This window comes from Haliotis rubra, unplaced genomic scaffold, assembly GCF_003918875.1.
Source record: "Haliotis rubra isolate DU_JTF1 unplaced genomic scaffold, ASM391887v1 Scf511, whole genome shotgun sequence".
Lineage (NCBI taxonomy): Eukaryota > Metazoa > Mollusca > Gastropoda > Lepetellida > Haliotidae > Haliotis > Haliotis rubra.
Genome location: NW_025767204.1, coordinates 177,501 through 195,085, shown reverse-complemented (window position 1 = coordinate 195,085; position 17,585 = coordinate 177,501). Strand labels below are relative to the sequence as shown.

The 17,585-nt window shown below is 39.3% G+C and overlaps 1 protein-coding gene across 2 annotated transcripts in view; it reads left to right on the top strand.

The window, feature by feature from the left end:
• Positions 1-6,804, top strand: part of LOC124292287 (sepiapterin reductase-like) — a 29,589-nt gene extending 22,785 nt beyond the window's left edge. Inside the window, exon 4 of one of the 2 annotated variants that reach the window (XM_046729352.1) lies at positions 5,094-6,804. In XM_046729352.1, coding sequence (XP_046585308.1) covers positions 5,094-5,206 — 113 coding nt within the window. In that variant the 3' untranslated portion in view covers positions 5,207-6,804. Of the gene's footprint in view, positions 1-3,003; positions 3,231-5,093 lie in introns of those variants that run through there. The other variant, XM_046729353.1, reaches the window with a different exon arrangement.
• Positions 6,805-17,585: the final 10,781 nt, after the last annotated feature.

Genomic DNA, 17,585 nt, shown 5'->3' with positions numbered 1-17,585 from the left:
ACAAACTCATTGAATTGCAGCAAAAATTTGATGAGCTGGAGGCAATGAACGTTTTTGCCCGCCCAGAAGAGGTCGGAATCACTGTCGAGTACCTAAACCCCTCTTTCCTGGTGAAGAAAGCCAACGGCGGTTTTCGACTTGTAACAGCCTTTGCCGATGTGGGACGGTATAGCAAGCCTCAACCTTCGTTGATGCCTGACGTCGACTCCACTTTGCGACAAATTGCTTCGTGGCGATACATCATCACCACAGATCTTAGCCAAGCATTTTACCAGATCCCTTTAGCAAAGGATTCCATGCGGTACTGTGGTGTTGCAACCCCCCTTTAAGGGCGTACGTGTTTACACGAGATGTGCAATGGGCATGCCAGGCTCTGAGACTGCTCTGGAAGAGCTGATGTGTCGAGTTCTGGGAGACCTCCAGCAGGAAGGTATTGTCGTCAAACTAGCAGATGATTTGTATTGTGGTGCTGACACCATAGAGGATCTCTACTTGAACTGGCAACGCGTACTTGACAAATTGAAATTAAACAACTTGCGGTTGTCCCCACATAAGACTAAAGTCTGTCCTACTACCACTACCATCCTTGGATGGATATGGAGCCAAGGTACCTTGAAGGCAAGCGCACATCGTATTGCCACATTATCAACATGTGCCCCCCCACAAACAGTAAGAGGTCTCAGATCATTCATAGGAGCCTACAAGACTCTGGCAAGAGTCATTCCCAACTGTGCCTCAATCCTCTCCCCACTCGACAGCATTCACGCCGGTCGCGAGTCCCATGAGAAACTGGACTGGACTGATGACTTGTGTCATTTCTTTCGACAAGCTCAAATTGTCTTGAACAGTCACCAAACAATAACCCTCCCTTGCCCATCAGACCAGCTTTGGATCGTCACAGATGGTTCAGTGAAACAACATGGCATTGGGGCCACATTGTACGCATCACGAGAGGGCAAGCCACTTAGCAGGGTTCTTTAGCGCTAAGTTACGTGATCGTCAGTCAACATGGCTACCTTGTGAAATTGAAGCCTTGTCAATTGCTGTGGCCACAAGACACTTCAGTCCCTATATCATCCAATCTGTCCACAAAACCTGTATTCTGACGGACAGCAAGCCTTGTGTGCAGGCTTATGAGAAACTCTGTCGAGGTGAATTTTCTGCGAGCCCAAGGATTTCTACATTCCTTTCTACAGTTTCCCGGTACCAAGCTTCAGTTCGTCACCTATCTGGGTCTGCTAATGTTCCCTCAGACTTCGCAAGCCGTAATGCGTCTCCTTGCGACACACCCAGCTGTCAAATCTGTGCCTTCATCCATCACACTGAAGACTCTACAGTCCGCACACTGAATGTACAGGATGTAATGAAAGGAACTGTTCGGCTCCCGTTCACAAGCAGATCTGCCTGGATGGCCACCCAGTCGGAGTGCCAAGCTCTACGGCGTACTCATGCTCATCTAAAGCAAGGCACCCGGCCTTCCAGAAAACAAACCGACATCAAAGACGTCAAGCGATATCTCAATGTTGCAACTGTCGCACGTGATGGTCTCCTTGTTGTACAACGCACAGACCCACTTATGCCTGCTCGCGAGTGCATCATAGTTCCCAGACAAGTGTTAAATGGACTGCTAACTGCCTTACATGTCCAACTTCGATCACCCGACAGCATATCAGATGAAAGCAGTGGTTCATAGATATTTTTATGCCTTGGACATGGACAAAGCAATTTCGGACACTACAAGTTCTTGTCACCCGTGTGAGTCCCTGAGGCATGTTCCTAAAGCCTTGACTCCTCAGTCAACTAGCGATCCACCCGCTACAGTTGGTCTGTGTTTTGCAGCTGACGTTCTCAAATGCAACCGTCAACTCATCCTTGTGGTCAGAGAAACAGTCACATCCTTCACAGCAACAGCCCTTATTACTACATTACTAACTTTATGCTTACCAGTGACCCCGCTTGACGGACCACCCAACGTTATCAGAGTTGATCCTGCACCAGGATTCTCTGCACTCCAAAATGATGACCTCCTACTTAGCCATAATCTTGTCATTGAAGTTGGCCGAGTAAAAAATCTAAATAAGAATCCCGCCGCTGAGAGGGCCATACAGGAACTGAAGAAGGAACTCCTTCGCCAGGATCCCCTCGGCAGCTGTGTCACCTCACTTACACTCGCTGTGTCTACCTGCCGACTCAACACCCGCATTAGGGCACGTGGTCTATCCTCGCATGAGATGTGGACCCAAAGAGACCAATTTACCAACAGTCAAATATGCATGGATGACATAAACTTGATCCAAGTCCAACATGACCACAGACTCTCAAACCATCCATACAGTGAAACCTCAAAGTGTCCCTCTGGTAGAGTGATCCCTCCCCCAGATATCTCAGTGGGAGATGTAGTTTACCTATATCCTGACAGAGACAAAACCAAGGGTCGGAGTCGATATCTTGTGATCAGCGTTGATTCCCCGTGGTGTAACGTACGAAAGTTCAGTGGCAACCAACTACGGCACACCTCTTACAGAGTGCGATTATCGGACTGTTACCATGTGTCCTGTCAGGTACCTCCTGCCTCTACATACCTCCCTGACGATGACTCCTCTGAAGACGAGGCAACAAAGGATTTGGACACTTCACCGCCTAGATTACCATCAGTACCTGTAGAACTCTCCACCCCCGCAGGGTCCCATACTATTGACTACACACCTTCTCAACCATCCTCGGACAATCAAGGTCCCCCCAGTGCTGAAGTTGAGCCTACATCTCCTCGTGAGACTCCCAACTATGCTTCTCATCAGGAGGAGGATGCGCAGTCAAAGCGGACACAGAGACTCAGAAAACCTCCTAGACGCTTTGACGACTATTACATGGACATTTGATATTTCCACGTAAATTGTGACGGATTATCTGTATTGACTTCTCCACATGAACATTATGTGCCCGGATGAATGCAGTATCATCAGCATTTCCCCTGTTTTATAAAATATTTTTTCCACTTTTCAGAATACAAGAGAAAAGGAAGTTGCGCCAGTAGAGGCCCTTCACATTATGTTAGTTGCCAGCAGTTGTTGGGAAAACCCTTTTGAGTGACAACCTCGTGTTTCCGGTTGTTCCCCCCCGGCGATTGTTGTTTTGACTATCACAGAGTAAAGTGTGTTTACCTACGCTAGTTTTCAGTCGGTGTCACTCACAGGCGATGGCATTGAGCACCAGGGAGGCGCACGTAGGCCCAGAAAATTGACTGTCGGTGACAGGAGGCGGCTTGGTATTCTTGTTTCTAAAAACAAACGAAGGAGTTTAGAGAACTTAAGGCTGGATATGATTGATAGAGGAACTGTGGCTGTCTGTAAGGAGACAGTTAGAACTGAGCTGCATGCAATGGGTTGGCAGAAAAGTCGAGGAATTCCATCACCGATCATGAAACCTGAACAAAAGGAGCGAAGGGTGAACTGGTGCTTACAGCATAGAAATGTTAACTGGGACAATGTGATTTTCTCAGATGAAAGTTCTGTGTGGCTGTTTCCTAATACACTGAAATTCGGGACCAAACAAACTGAAAAACCTTTGAATCAGCGCCCAAAGCACAGTCCGAAATTTAACGTGTGGGGTGGCATATCTGTGTTAGGGGCAACGCCCCTCTGTGTATTTGAAGGGAATATGAACAGTGAGTGGTACACAGATATTCTCGAGGGACATTTACTTCCATCTGCTCACGTGTTCTATGGAAATTTTTGGATTTTCCAGCAGGACAACGACCCAAAACATAGTTCATAGCATTCACAATCCTGGTTTCGGACCCAAAATATGACATTATTAGATTGGCCAATCTATAGCCCTGACCTAAATCCAATAGAAAATGTCTGGGGACTTATGAAGGAAAGTGTCAATAAGAAATATCTGACAAATATTGCTGAAATGAAAGAAGAGGTGGTCCGATATTGGGACAGCATGGACCACAACTTCTTTGATCAGTAGCATGCCCTGCCGCATTGAAGCCTGCATTGCTGCCCATGGTGACTTGACAAAATACTAACCGTTCACCTGTCTTTGAATCTGGAGTTATGTTCTGCTGATAGTCACATTTAATACGTGAGTAATGAGTCAAAAATATATAAAAATTTACAATCTTTAAATTCTCAATAATTTCTGGTTGTACTGTATTACAGTCTTTATGTTATGGCTTGAAAATTACTGGCATCAAAAACATATATTCACTTACTTTATATTCTGATGTTTATGATTTTGGTCCTCTTCTCTCTTAAAAGCTGATGTTACTTTATGATAATAGGGCATTTGCATATGAATCAAATATGATTCTGAAGTCTGATTTACACTATTCTGTTCTATTGGATCCTGTGAGGACAGTGCAGCCATCTGGATACCAGTGAAGTAACATGACAATTAATCATGTGGCTACATAGTCAAAAAAGCACTCCTTACAGCTTGACACTTAGCCTTTATTCACCAGATAAACCGTTTCCAGATATTTGAATCCCTTTTGGACTGACTAGAGTTACCTCCCCTGCCCAAATTCAAATGAGTCATAAAAAGTAATGCAGAATTCAGTTTATTCAGTATGATACTATCCCAAATCAATAAGTGAAAAATGGATGATCAGTTGCACACTTGCATGTACCATTGCCATCCACATTTCATCATTTAAAGCTAAAGCAAAAGCCAAAAGTACAATATGTCTTCCATGTTTGTTGATAATAACTGTTCATAAATGCAATTATTTTGTTCTTGAGATTGGGTCAACCATATTTATTTTGATTTGAAAATGTCACAAATAGTTAGGTTTCTGAGTTTTAGTCCAAACCTGGTTCCAAAAGTGTTTGGTTAAAAAGTCAAAGCCAGCTTTGAGATTAGTATTTTTGCTGCTTCCTCAAAAAGATTGAGTGTGTAAGTGCTCTGTACAAATGCTTTTTTGTGTGTGATCCAATGATTGTTTCCTAGCATCATTGTTGTTAGGTTTACATCTCTAACATAGGGGATGTTAGCACTAACTACCATTCAAACAATTTGAAAAGTCATGATTTATCAAGTAATCCTACAAGTCCTACAAGTAATCTTAAATGGATTTGTTCTTTCAGCCATGAAGAAAAACCTCCTTGCCCCAGACACTACAGTAAACAGACTCATCGCCATATTGGAGAAAAATGTTTTTGAAAGTGGAGCTCATATTGATTACTATGATGAACAGTGATAAAACTTCCCCGTTGAAAGGGACATTTCAAAGTGTTACATTTTCGTCCAGATGTATGATTGAATTACATAACAAGAGTTTCTCAAAGCAAAAGTGTTCTCAAAAGTTAAGATGATATGAGCTGCAATCATAATCATCATCATAAAAACATTTATATAGTGCCAGTTCCAGTCCATAAGTACAACTCGAAAATGAAAAGTTGGACACTGTATGTTTTCTTTAAAAGGTATGTCTTCTGTTTAGATTTGAAAATTTTCAGTTTGTTAATATTGTCCAGTGGAAGTTGATTCCAGAGAGTGGGTCCTGCCACCTGAAACACCTGGCTATGTCTCCTAAGGGGCAGGTGTAAACTGTGAATAACAAGGGCCCTAAGACAGATCCCTGCGGAACTCCATATGCAAGCTCCTTGGAGTCAGATGAGTGGTCACCGATTACGACATGTTGGTATCTTTCTGATAGGTATGAATGAATCCACTGAAGCACAGTCATACCTACTCTTTCCTTCAGGGTGCTGATGAGGATGTCATTGTCGATCTAAAAGAATTAGAATTGCAGCACCATTCTTGTCAAGTCCTTGAAGGAGGTCATTCAGGTCACCAAGGCTGTTTCCATACTATGGTGTGTATGGCATGCAGACTGCAGTGATGGGCAGTGATGTGCTCTTTCAGTCTGTGTGCTACCAGTATCACATGTTCCAAAAGTTTGGAGACAAAAGGAAGATTTGACACTGGCTGCTAATATTTCAAAATTTCTGGGTTGAGGTTTGGTTTCTTCTGCAGTGGGGTGATAACTGCCTCCATAAAAGGCACAGGAACATATCAGTCAGACAGAGATAAATTGATCATGTGGGTCAGGATGGGTACTCTCTGCATAGACTGTAATCGTACAACGTTCCTCTGGTGCATGTTTATCTACAATACTTGTTGTGTTGCCATTGTACATATCATAAACATCAGAAACAGATAAACCGTCATTGTCTGACAACTCTGGTACCAAATCAGAATTGAATGTGTCAATGGGAATATCTTTCCACTTTCTGCAATGTATTGTCTTACATTCTGGCTTTGGTGATTTTGTTTACTTCGTACAACACAGCAAAGTGATCTGACTGTACAGATTGATCTAGTCTGATGCTGTCCACATTCACTTCATCCTGGTGTGTGATGCTGTCATATGCTGAACCAGACTATGTGAGTGTAGCAGTCCTAGGAATGACGCACCATCTTTGTCTCACAAACCAACTGATAGTTAAAATCCCCACAGAGAAGTATTTGTCAACAAATATTTTTATCTACAATAGTAGTATGGACATTGAGAGAAAGGACCACCCCACATTATGAAGTATTTTCACCCCACTTCTGCTCCACAGCCCCCACTAAAATAATACTGGACATTTTGTGTTTGTTGCAATTGCACTAGGCATAGAAATTTGTTGATGTGTTTTTTGCTGATTGTGTGTAACATCAATAGGTAAATGACGATATCTTGTTGGTAGGTATGCAGCGATCCCACTCTCTTTCAGCAGGAACCCACCGATGAAATTCATCAACGAGTTGATCAACGTATTTGTCTGCCATTGCTTTGCATGTAAATAAACATTAGTCTAATTGCTTAATGAGTAGCGCTACCATCAATAAAAATTTATATTGAGGAAACAATTCATTATTAATATCCTACTAGTTCTTTGGTTTTGGTAAGTACTGCTTGACAGGCTTGTTGTCTTCTCTGTTCTATGAACTTTTTTTGTCTTCTTCACTAATGCCACTGGTCTTAAGAGACTTTGATCGAAATTCTTCCTCTGTATCTTACCGTTGGATAATGCTGTCAAGACACGATCTTCAGTGCTATTTAACTTTGCTTCAGCTTAAACACAATAGTATCGTGTTTTAATTCTTTCTTTTGCATCTGGCGGAAAATAATTTTAAGAGCTATTGCAGTTAGTCCTGGGATCCCTGCCACTATTTCCACATGTAGTGTCTTAGAATATGGTCCTATAAGTGTCGGAAATGACCAAATATGTTTATATGGAAGGGGCCACTATCCCTATTTCATAGCAGACCACTGTTCTGTTATTATTAATCAAGTAAAATGTCGTTACACCCAACTCCAAGGGTAAGTGAAAGTTGCTAGTCATGTTAGTTGTGTCCATACTCCATGATATACTCCAGTCTAGCATAGTCTAGCATGGGAACACTTGGACTGACTTGATACCATTGTATGGTTTTGTAAGAACCCGATGTAACCATGTAAACTAAGATACATTCAATGTCCCGTGTACATTGTTACAGACAAACTCAATACAATTATGAAGCATATTACAGTGAAAGAATGCAGTGGACAATAATGTGTGGAGTTACAGTTGAAACTGGCTTGCCAGCTGCTAGTCATATCAAGATGGGTGCTTTCGATATCTGCAGGAGACAGTTCAGTCATGTTTATTTGATTTGATGTCACATTGCTTGAGCTGGAACTAAAGCCCTGCTGCCATTTTGGTATTTGCCATGTGATACAGTGGATAAGCAAGTGTGTATTAGGGTTGACATTATATACTGTTAAGTTTAGTCTGTATTGCAATGTATATGCATATAATGCGATCAGTTTTCATGTTTATACCTGTATACCAGGGGTGGAAATAACCCATTGCCCGACGTCCGAGTCCAGTGTTTCTTTCTGTCGGGCAAGCAAAGTTGTATATCACACTGTACCGGTGTCCAGTTGACTTTCCAATGTAAATTATGTTGTTTATTTTAAAAATCAACAAGAAAGGGCAGGTAAAGTGGAAAAATTATCAGGGCAAGTGATTTTACATGTGCCACTGTACCGGAGTACACTAGCAATTTTAAAGTTATTTCCATCCCATACCTTGATCTAAGCATTTACATGTGTAAATAGTATACATATTTATGGCATGTCTGGTATTTGTGGTTCTTAAAAATTAAATATTCTAAACATCACATTGTTGTTGTTCCTTTGCTGGTTAATACAAGCTGATAAACAGTAGATAGGATTTTTTGTGGCACTGCTGAATTTCTGCATGTGCTCTGGAGATAATATCCTGGAACTGGTATGTAAGATGTATGCGCGAGTTGAGTTTGCAGTTTAATTGTCTGCTGACACAAATTCTGTGAAAAGAAAATATCTACAAATTTCTGAACAAATTCATCTCATTTTTATGTTAGGCTGGAATGTAATCACTTTGATTTTGTTATGATTAACAGTATTTTGTTATGTGTTCATCATTAATAATCAATGTTTGTTGAAAAATATTCTATTTCCACTCCCCTGTTACACCCAGAAGGTGTCCTCCCATTACGCGGACAGCCAGTTCGCAGACACCTTAAAACAACAACATTTACGGTTCAGTGAACAGATTTTCTACTATCTGTTACCTACACATTATAATGGAATAGTCCAAATAAAAACACAGGAACAAACTGAAGCTACATTATTTATTTTGAAAGTTGGACGAAAAGACAGTCATTTGAATTTTTATTTTCATAAACATTTCGGTTTAACCTTCTAGTCTAACGGGAGTCAGCATCATATTGAAAACATTAGCTTACCTATTAGAAATTGCGACACTGTTGTATCATATAAATCAAATAAAGACAAATGTGAAGCTAAATATTATTCATATGGAATAAAGAAGTTATATGTTTTGCACACAATATTAAGATATATGACGAGTGCACTTAATTAAGATTTATTTAGAATAAATATTTAAAATATGACGCATCATGTCAATGTGGCCATGGATGTGAGAATGTTTTTCATTACTTCCTTGAATGTCCATTGTATACTACTCAAAGACAAACTGTTACCATCTTTAGAAAGTATTATTCAAATTAGAACACTGATTTGTATTAATCGTATCTTACATGGCAATGCAGGTTTATCATTTACTGCGAATCAGAATGTTTTCAAATATGTACATATCTATATCTCTCCAACAAAACGTTTTCTCAGTTAATTTCTGTTGTACATATGCTATTATTGGGAGGGGTCTTTTCTATCTATAAACACAATCAAACCTCTCAGTGACAAACCTGTTTTTATATTCGATACTAATTGATAGTAAAATCAATTTTGAGAAAAGAAATCATTTATCATTTAATCACAACAAAGTTATATTTACCCACAATCAAACTTCTCAGTAACGAACCTGTTTCATGCTCACCCTTCTCTACTCACTAGAAAGTGGACTGTTCCATTATACCCGTAGGTGTTACCCTAATTAACCTTCTAGTTCAGTGTCTGTCAATTGGGTGTCTGTCAAATGGGAGATAACCCTCCAGAAAATGACTGGAGGGTGCCACACAAGATGTAATTCACTTGTTGGATATGTGAAGTATTATTTATTTTGAAGTGTATATCTTGCATACACATTTTAAATACAAGCCCAGACTGAATGAAAATACTTGTGCTGTGTTTACCTGTAATTCTAGGTTGCTATCAGTGTGGCCGTGGTGTAGTGGCTAGCTTAACCCATTCAACACCGCAGGCCGCTTAAACAACGTTATGAGTCCCCAGACACCGGAGGCCGAGTAATCGGCCAGGCAGTAGTCACGTCAAAATGAGACATAAATTTAGGAACCTACCTGACTTATGATTCATATATTAAATCTATCACATTTCACAATGTCTGAAAACACTTATTAAATTTCAATTTATCATATATCATCAGCAGAATTAAAATTATAAACTATTTTTCGCAATGTTATTGAAAACAACGATTCTCGGACACATGCTTCGGCAGCGGGTCCACAATAATATTGTCAAAGAGCAAAGTAACGATGTTTCGAGGAATTCATTAAATAAGTTGAATAAACTAATGAATAAAATCAACAACAACATTCATAAAAGTTGTCAAACGTACATATAAAATTACTATTTCCATCTTTTTTGAGCGATCATGTAATGTAAGTCAAGTCATTGACAAGTGACATCTCGGCTCTCGCCGCCTCAATTTTCACGCTCGGACACGATGTTTAATGCGAAAATATATGCATGAAGCATTTTGTCACAGGTCATAACCTAGCACGATACGTCCAATAAGTTCCATAATTTACGTATAGGTAGCGATTTCTTGCTTGATATGTTCAAAATAGCATTATTTTACCCAAAACTTTCGTCTAAATCTAAAAGTTTTCGTTTCCGAGGGCGGTATCCATTGCCGTAATATGATTGGCTGCCTTAGGTCACGTGTCTGATTTTGACCAATCACGACCCTTATAGCAGACTGTAGCGAAAAAGCGTCATTAGAAACCAATTTTTATCCAATAAAATCGCTTCTTACAACTGTGAAAATACTCTCGGCAAGGGTACAGTGATATTGTTGATGTTCAGAGCTTTCGAACGATACCCGACATCAAACGATTCGCCTCCCATGTTATTCATACGAAGCTTCGAAAACGGAGGTATTTTCCGTTGTTATGTCATGTTACCGAGCGGAAAGCCACAGATATCGGGAAATAGGCGACCATACATAAAAAATCTAAATCATAAGAAATCTTTTTATAATAATTTTCTGATGACGTAAAAATGAAAATATAAAAGAAAAAGGCACGGGCATGTTATGACATGTCACAAATGGAAAAAAATCGCCATAGTTTTTGCTTCTTTCGTGGTTTATCTGGACGTTATAAATGTAAGCTTGCATTTGCATTCAAAAATAATTTTATTTAAGTTGTAGTTGTATTATTTGAATAATATTATAAAAAAATATAGTTGCAAGCAACGATGAGGGCTCCTCTGTCGTAATACAATCTAGCCATTTGTATCTGTCACGTACTTGTGAAAATATTAATGGCTACAGTTAGTATGGATCGTGTGACTGTGAGTAATGATAAATACTTCAGTCTTTAACTGTAAATTCTTATGGTCGAGGGTTAGATACAAAGCATTGTGTGGTAAGGTTTGGATAATGATACTTGTGGCTTCGGAAACAGATGCTGACTTTAATATAACTTCAACGGAATAAGCATACTGGTTTCAGGTTGCAAATTATTTAATTGTTTTAACTGAATAAATGACATCACCGCCAATTATGACAATGTTTTGCTTCTATGTGAAAGTTTTTGAACTGAGAGTACTAAGCGTCCTGTAAGTTTAGATTAGTTTATAGAAATCTTCCATACTTGGATCTGAAGTTAAGAATATCATTTGGTGTCTAGGGGGGAAAAAGGAATCTCAAGACAGAACAACCTGTTCAAACCGTCAAAATAACACACCCAAAAACCCGACAATTTGGTAATCTTAGCTAACAAAGGTGCAAGATTCACACTGTGATTCACATAACATTAATCAAAACAAATCTGTCTCTCAAAAAAAATCCATAGAACAAACGTTTCCAGTGATCTAACTTCAAGAACATGTAGGAAAATTACCCTGGAATTTGTTGATATACTTAAATTGCTACCGAGCTTGTGATGAATCTTGGAAATTCCACTCCACCAGCACAAACATCGAACCAGTCTAGTTGGATAGACGTCATTCACTGTATTCACTTTGGTGGTTCAACTGGTGTAAATTTGACTTAACATATTCATACCAGTTCCAGCTGAATGTTCATTACATTGGCACTATAACCCAAATGATTTTGGTTGTGATTTCTTGAAATAAGACCAACAGAATTAATAGCAATTATTTCTGTTACAATAACAAGATTTTGCAATTTCATCAGCAAAAATATACGTCAGGTACTAGAAATATTAAATCTGGTGAGACATTTTGGTTCAAAGTATCCGTCCACAAAGTATTTTATATGCCTAATAAACGCCGAATAAAATGTCAGGACTATTTACTGTTTCTACGGTTACAGGTCAGCAAAACAAGACTGAGGGCGGGTGTCAAACTTAAAGCTAATAAAAACATTAGTAATTACAATAGGTTTCCTGCTTAGCAAGTAGCCCTAATAAACTTCATATTTATCAACAGTAGGATTAGATCTTTTAAATGGTGTATGGGATGTAGTAGCAATAACGTTTTACAAGCTTATAATTTCCTTCATAAACATAGGCTTCATCTATGACCTCAGAGTCTCTGGGAACTCGGTGTCATGGCAGTAAATGCCTCTGGTTGACTGGTGTTGAAAGAGTTAATGTCAGCATGGACAGAGGAAGGGCAGTCGTTCACTCCAGGCAGTTGCATTCCAAAACATTGGGAAAGATACACTTTCTGTGACCCTGTCTTTTACTCGGCATTAATGTGATACAGTCGGACCTGATCGACAGAGTCAGTATGTTGTGTCGGAGCCATAATATATAATGGGGCATGTGGTTAGTGGGAAAAAGAAAGCTTAATTTTTACCGCAAAAAAACATCAACTTGGACACACACCTGGATTTTACCATGGACTCCAACTACTATAAACATAGAGATAGTAAGCAATGTTTACATGTGTCATCCGGGCACCCGAGTCCTACAAAAAGAAGCATTCCGTATAATTTAGCAAGGCGTATCTGCACGATTGTGTCCAATTCATCTAGGAACACGCGACTTGCGGAATTAACATCCTATCTTCAACCCCACGGATACACGATTCTACTTCCGGGTCTCCAGCAATCTATATGTGCTTGTCGTTAGAGACGACGAACGGGATCGCTGACTTGGTTGACACATGACTTCATATCCAAATTGTGTAGATCAATGCTCATGACGTTAGTCACTGGATTGCGATTGTCTGGCTCAGACTCCATTACTAGTATTTACTTGCTACCGTCGCATAGGTGGATCCAGAGGGGGGGTGCAGTGGTGCGCATGCCACCTTTTGTCCTCAAAGTTTATTAAATGACCTGTGAAAACGGGTGTAAATGAAGTGTGCACCCCCACCCTCTTTTTCAAAAAGCTGTATCCGCCTCTGCGTCGTATAGCTAGAACACTGGTGAGCGCAGCAAGCAAAAACTGGTTGAAGATGGAGTGAACAACGCAACAGCCACAGACAGAAAGACGCTGTTAATAGTGTTTTATTAGCAATATGTTAACACTATAAATCTAAAATGTTCTAATATTAAACGTTGCTGTTAAAAGTGAATAGACTTATGTAACAATTATAGAAAGTAAACGCTAAATTAACTTAAAATGAACTTCTGGGGAAAATAGGGAACTTGTAAGTTGTGAATCTATAGTTTCAAATTCGTGTAATCTCTCAAAATCCTGACTCAGCACCTAGAAGTCCTTGCTATCACAAGTATCATAACTGATCCAAGAACCTACCATCATAAATGCTTACAGAAGACCTTCAGTCCCGGATTTAGACATTCTTTCTAAATTCTTAAGTCCCAACACTTTTATACTCGGAGATCGTAATGGTCATCATCCACTATGGGGTACAAAACCCTTTACCGATTATAATGGCAGCTTCTGTCCGACTGACGTTATCTCCTTAAACGACTATCAGCCCACTCGCTATCCCCTCTCGCATTCACTCGCCTTCTGCTATAGATATCTCCCTTATTACTACTAAACTTGCAAATTCGTGCATATGGGAAGTAAATGACACATGGGACAGTGACCACTGCCTCATCAAAATAACTCAACAATCCATCATTCACATCCACAAACAACAGCTCTGAACTCATCGAATATACAATGTAGATACATGTACATCAAAACTGCAGACTGACTTAAATTCACAACAACCTCTCAGCAGACGAAGGAAAAACATCCCAGTCCTGTCGGTTTCCTTGCAGGGGTTGACCTCCCCGTCAAGCGCACAGTTACCACTCCAGACTGTAGTGAGAGTGAGAGCTCACCCATGAACTCTTTTGTAACTATACGGGAAGTGCGGAGAGTTATCATGGACGCCAAACGAGGCACATCATCGGGTTATGGTAACATCCCAGTGGAAGGTTTAAAGAATAAGAACTGCTGTTTATTCCCACATAAAGTGTTTAATATGCGTTTCAAATCTGGTGCTGTACCCAGCGTTTGGGGAAAAGGAATAATCTCCCCCAGACCCAAGTCGGGTGGCGACCCAAGGGACCCACTGGCCTATAGAGGAATCACACTGGCGAGTGCCACTTATAAACTTCACTGTAGTATATTAAACAATATTAAGCAATAGATTTACTAAAGATAATGTTTAAGATAAAAACATTATTCACGATGACCAGTTCATTAATATACCACAAGTTATTAAATAATACTTTAGTATGTGTGGTAGTTCATACCACCTAACAATTTATACTTAATTAACAATAAACCTTAAGCCCTATTGACAGAACTAGCAACAGCTTTTGCGATACGTTTATAAATATATCAACTGAACATTTATCCAGCCTTACATCTATCATCAAAACAAGGAAATCTCTCCGCAAATCTACTTTCACTGCCTTTGTGGATTTCAAAAAGGCGTACAACTGCATTGAGGAACTTGTTATGGAAAAAAGTGTTACATGCCGACGTAAAGGGCAATATGTACCAAGCTTTAATTTCCCTGTATAACAATGTTCAGTGTTGTGTTCGCTTAACGGGCTCTATACACCCTGGTTTGATGTAAATGGTGGTTTAAAACAAGGCTGTCTATTATCACCAAGTCTTTTTAACCTGTACATTAATGATCTTATCACTGCTGTTGATCACTTATCACAAGGAGTAAATGTTGATAACGTTAAAGTTGGTATTCAGTCTATGTGGATTATGTTGGTTTGCTAGCAGAAAGTGAAAGTGATTTAAATGTATTGTTAGACTGTCGTCAGTCATGGTGTGTTTTAAACAATATGTCAGTAGATGGTTTAAAATCTAAAGTTCTACATTTTATAGCACCTTCTGTGGGTAGGTCTTTGTATCAATTTAAATGCGGTGATGAAGTTTTAGAAGTTGTAGATTGTTATAACTATAGTCCGTTTGAGTCAGAAACGGACCGATGAATTGCAAATTTTATCATTGTACAAAATTGCCACATAAATAAAAATAGTACACATGTTTATCATTTACTAATACCCAACAGCTTTCTAATATTTGAAAATTTTCCGGACTCCACCAAACAAGTTCTTTAAGAAACTATCATTAAAATTTTGACACAGTTCACTATTTGTTACGAGGGAGGAGTGCAGAGAAAGGGACAGCCAGGTGTGCGAGAAAGGATGGAGACAGCACAGCACAGCACAGGCTAATGAATCAATAACTTGGTGGGCACTTGTGCACGTGCTTCTCTAACACCTGGCTGTCCCTTTCTCTGCACTCCATTTATAAATATTAAAGAAAATATAGCAATATTCAAATGTTTGTTAAAAGTTCGATTGAAAATTTGCAAGGGACCGTTCATAATGTATAGCTGGGCTGGGATCGAGTGATGATGATTTTTATGGAGAAGCACGTACAATGTGAATAACAGTCCCACCCTACCCCTCTTCCTTCATGAAAACACACCAAGTGCATGTATACAAAATTGATGACACCTCTCTCTCTCTCTCTCTCCCTCTCAGTTATGTATCATTGTCTCAAAGAGTTTGACAGAGGAAGGGAGTGTTATGTGTCACCCACATTCTAGATGATTGTTGATCAATCTGTCAAGTCATAATTGCACTTTACTTTAATCAATCAGTACATTCCTAAACTGTAGAATAAATAAAATATAATACATCTTCGTCATGACAGAGCCTGTTTTGTTACCACTATGCACACAGGGTGAGTGTGTAACTTTAGAAAATTTGAGAGAGTGTGAATTCTACTCTATTAGCTGGGATGGGGGTAGCCTAGTGGTTAAAGTGTTCTCTCATCATGCCGAAGGCCCGGTTCGATTCCCCACATCGGTACAATGTTTCAAGTCCATTTCTGGTGTCTTCCGCCATAATATTGGAATATTGCTAAAAGTGGTGTAAACCCATACTCAGTCTTTTAGCAGGGTGGAGGGTTGTCTGCAGGTCTTCCCTGTTGAAACTGAATTTGGTGTTTGGTAATCAATTCTTGGGTTATGTGCCATGTTCTTTATCAATAAGGCCTGACCAATGTATTTCTTGTTTTACATATTTTTGTCCTCAGAAGAATTTAAGATATCAGAAGTTTAAACATTTGGGACATCTTTGAAATAGTGTGAAATGAGAGATAGTTGGTTATGATGCCTCTATCAGTATCATACCAGTCGCATCCCAATCAAGGGCATCAACTTTATATATTTGCATTGGGGTAGGGAGTCAAACCAATGCCTGTGGTGTCACATAAGTTTATGCAGCTGAACATAGACAAGCATGTGCAAGGTGAACATGTCACAGTGGACATTTTCTGTCCAAGTATAGACATCCATCAAATCCTGGTGTTAGTTGTTTGTGTATTCAGAAATGTTGTAGAGCATCAGCTGACCAGATAAAAACTGACCTTTGTCAGATTTCCCCATAAAATGACAAAAAGAAATGAGTTTTGTTAAAGATGTTTTATTACTAAAATACAGAGCAGCCTGTCTTGAAATGGGACAGGCTAGAATACTATGAAATGTAATTATATGTAGTACCGAACTCATTAAGTTGGTTCACACACATATCTTTATGTCTGTTGAAAAGACTCTTACAAATAATTGAAGTAATGCCATTGGCTCATAAACGTGAAATGTGTAAATACGTGGAGGTTACATGTATATGGCACTGAATATTACACCCATCATATTTGTGAAAATATAAACTAGTAAACAAACCAAGGTAGCTATTTGAAAATATTTTCATAAACAGAAGCATCCCCTACACCCCATTCCTTAAAGTATTTTCAAGTGTTACAAGAATAATAATGTGTGTGGTTTAGCCTATAGCTAGTGGTTAAAATGTTCGCTCATCACCCTGAAGACCCTGTTTTGATTCCCCACATGGGTACAGCCCATTTCTGGTGTCCCCCGTCGTGATATTGCTGGAACATTGCTCAAAGTGGTGTAAAACCATACTCACTCACAATCACCTCGAATGTCACCTTGAATGTTGACATAGCACTAACATTAAACATGGCAGTAATTATAACCAGACATGAAAATAAGGAATACCTTGCATCATATATGAGTAGTAATAATAAGTGAAACATGTTTTACAGCTACATGAACACTGACATCAACTTTAATGATCATGACCAAAACCTTCAAAGAACAGGGTATCCATTTGAAAGAAGAAGGCACATGTCATGTTTAATTATGCATGTGTGAATTCCTTCTTAGAACCTGTGTTGTCTTGTGACATGAACATTTTACCAAAACAATTCCCCGGGACTAATGAAGAATAATCTCATTAATCTTTGTGTTGTAGTCATTACGGAAAAAACACTGTTTCACTGGGCTGCACATCTTGTTTATAAATTATTACCTTTATCAAATGATTTGGTATGAACTCATGATAGGTAACTACATTTTACAAAATGTCCTCCAGAAACAAAATATGGCAAAATCTGGAGCAACAAAAACTGAC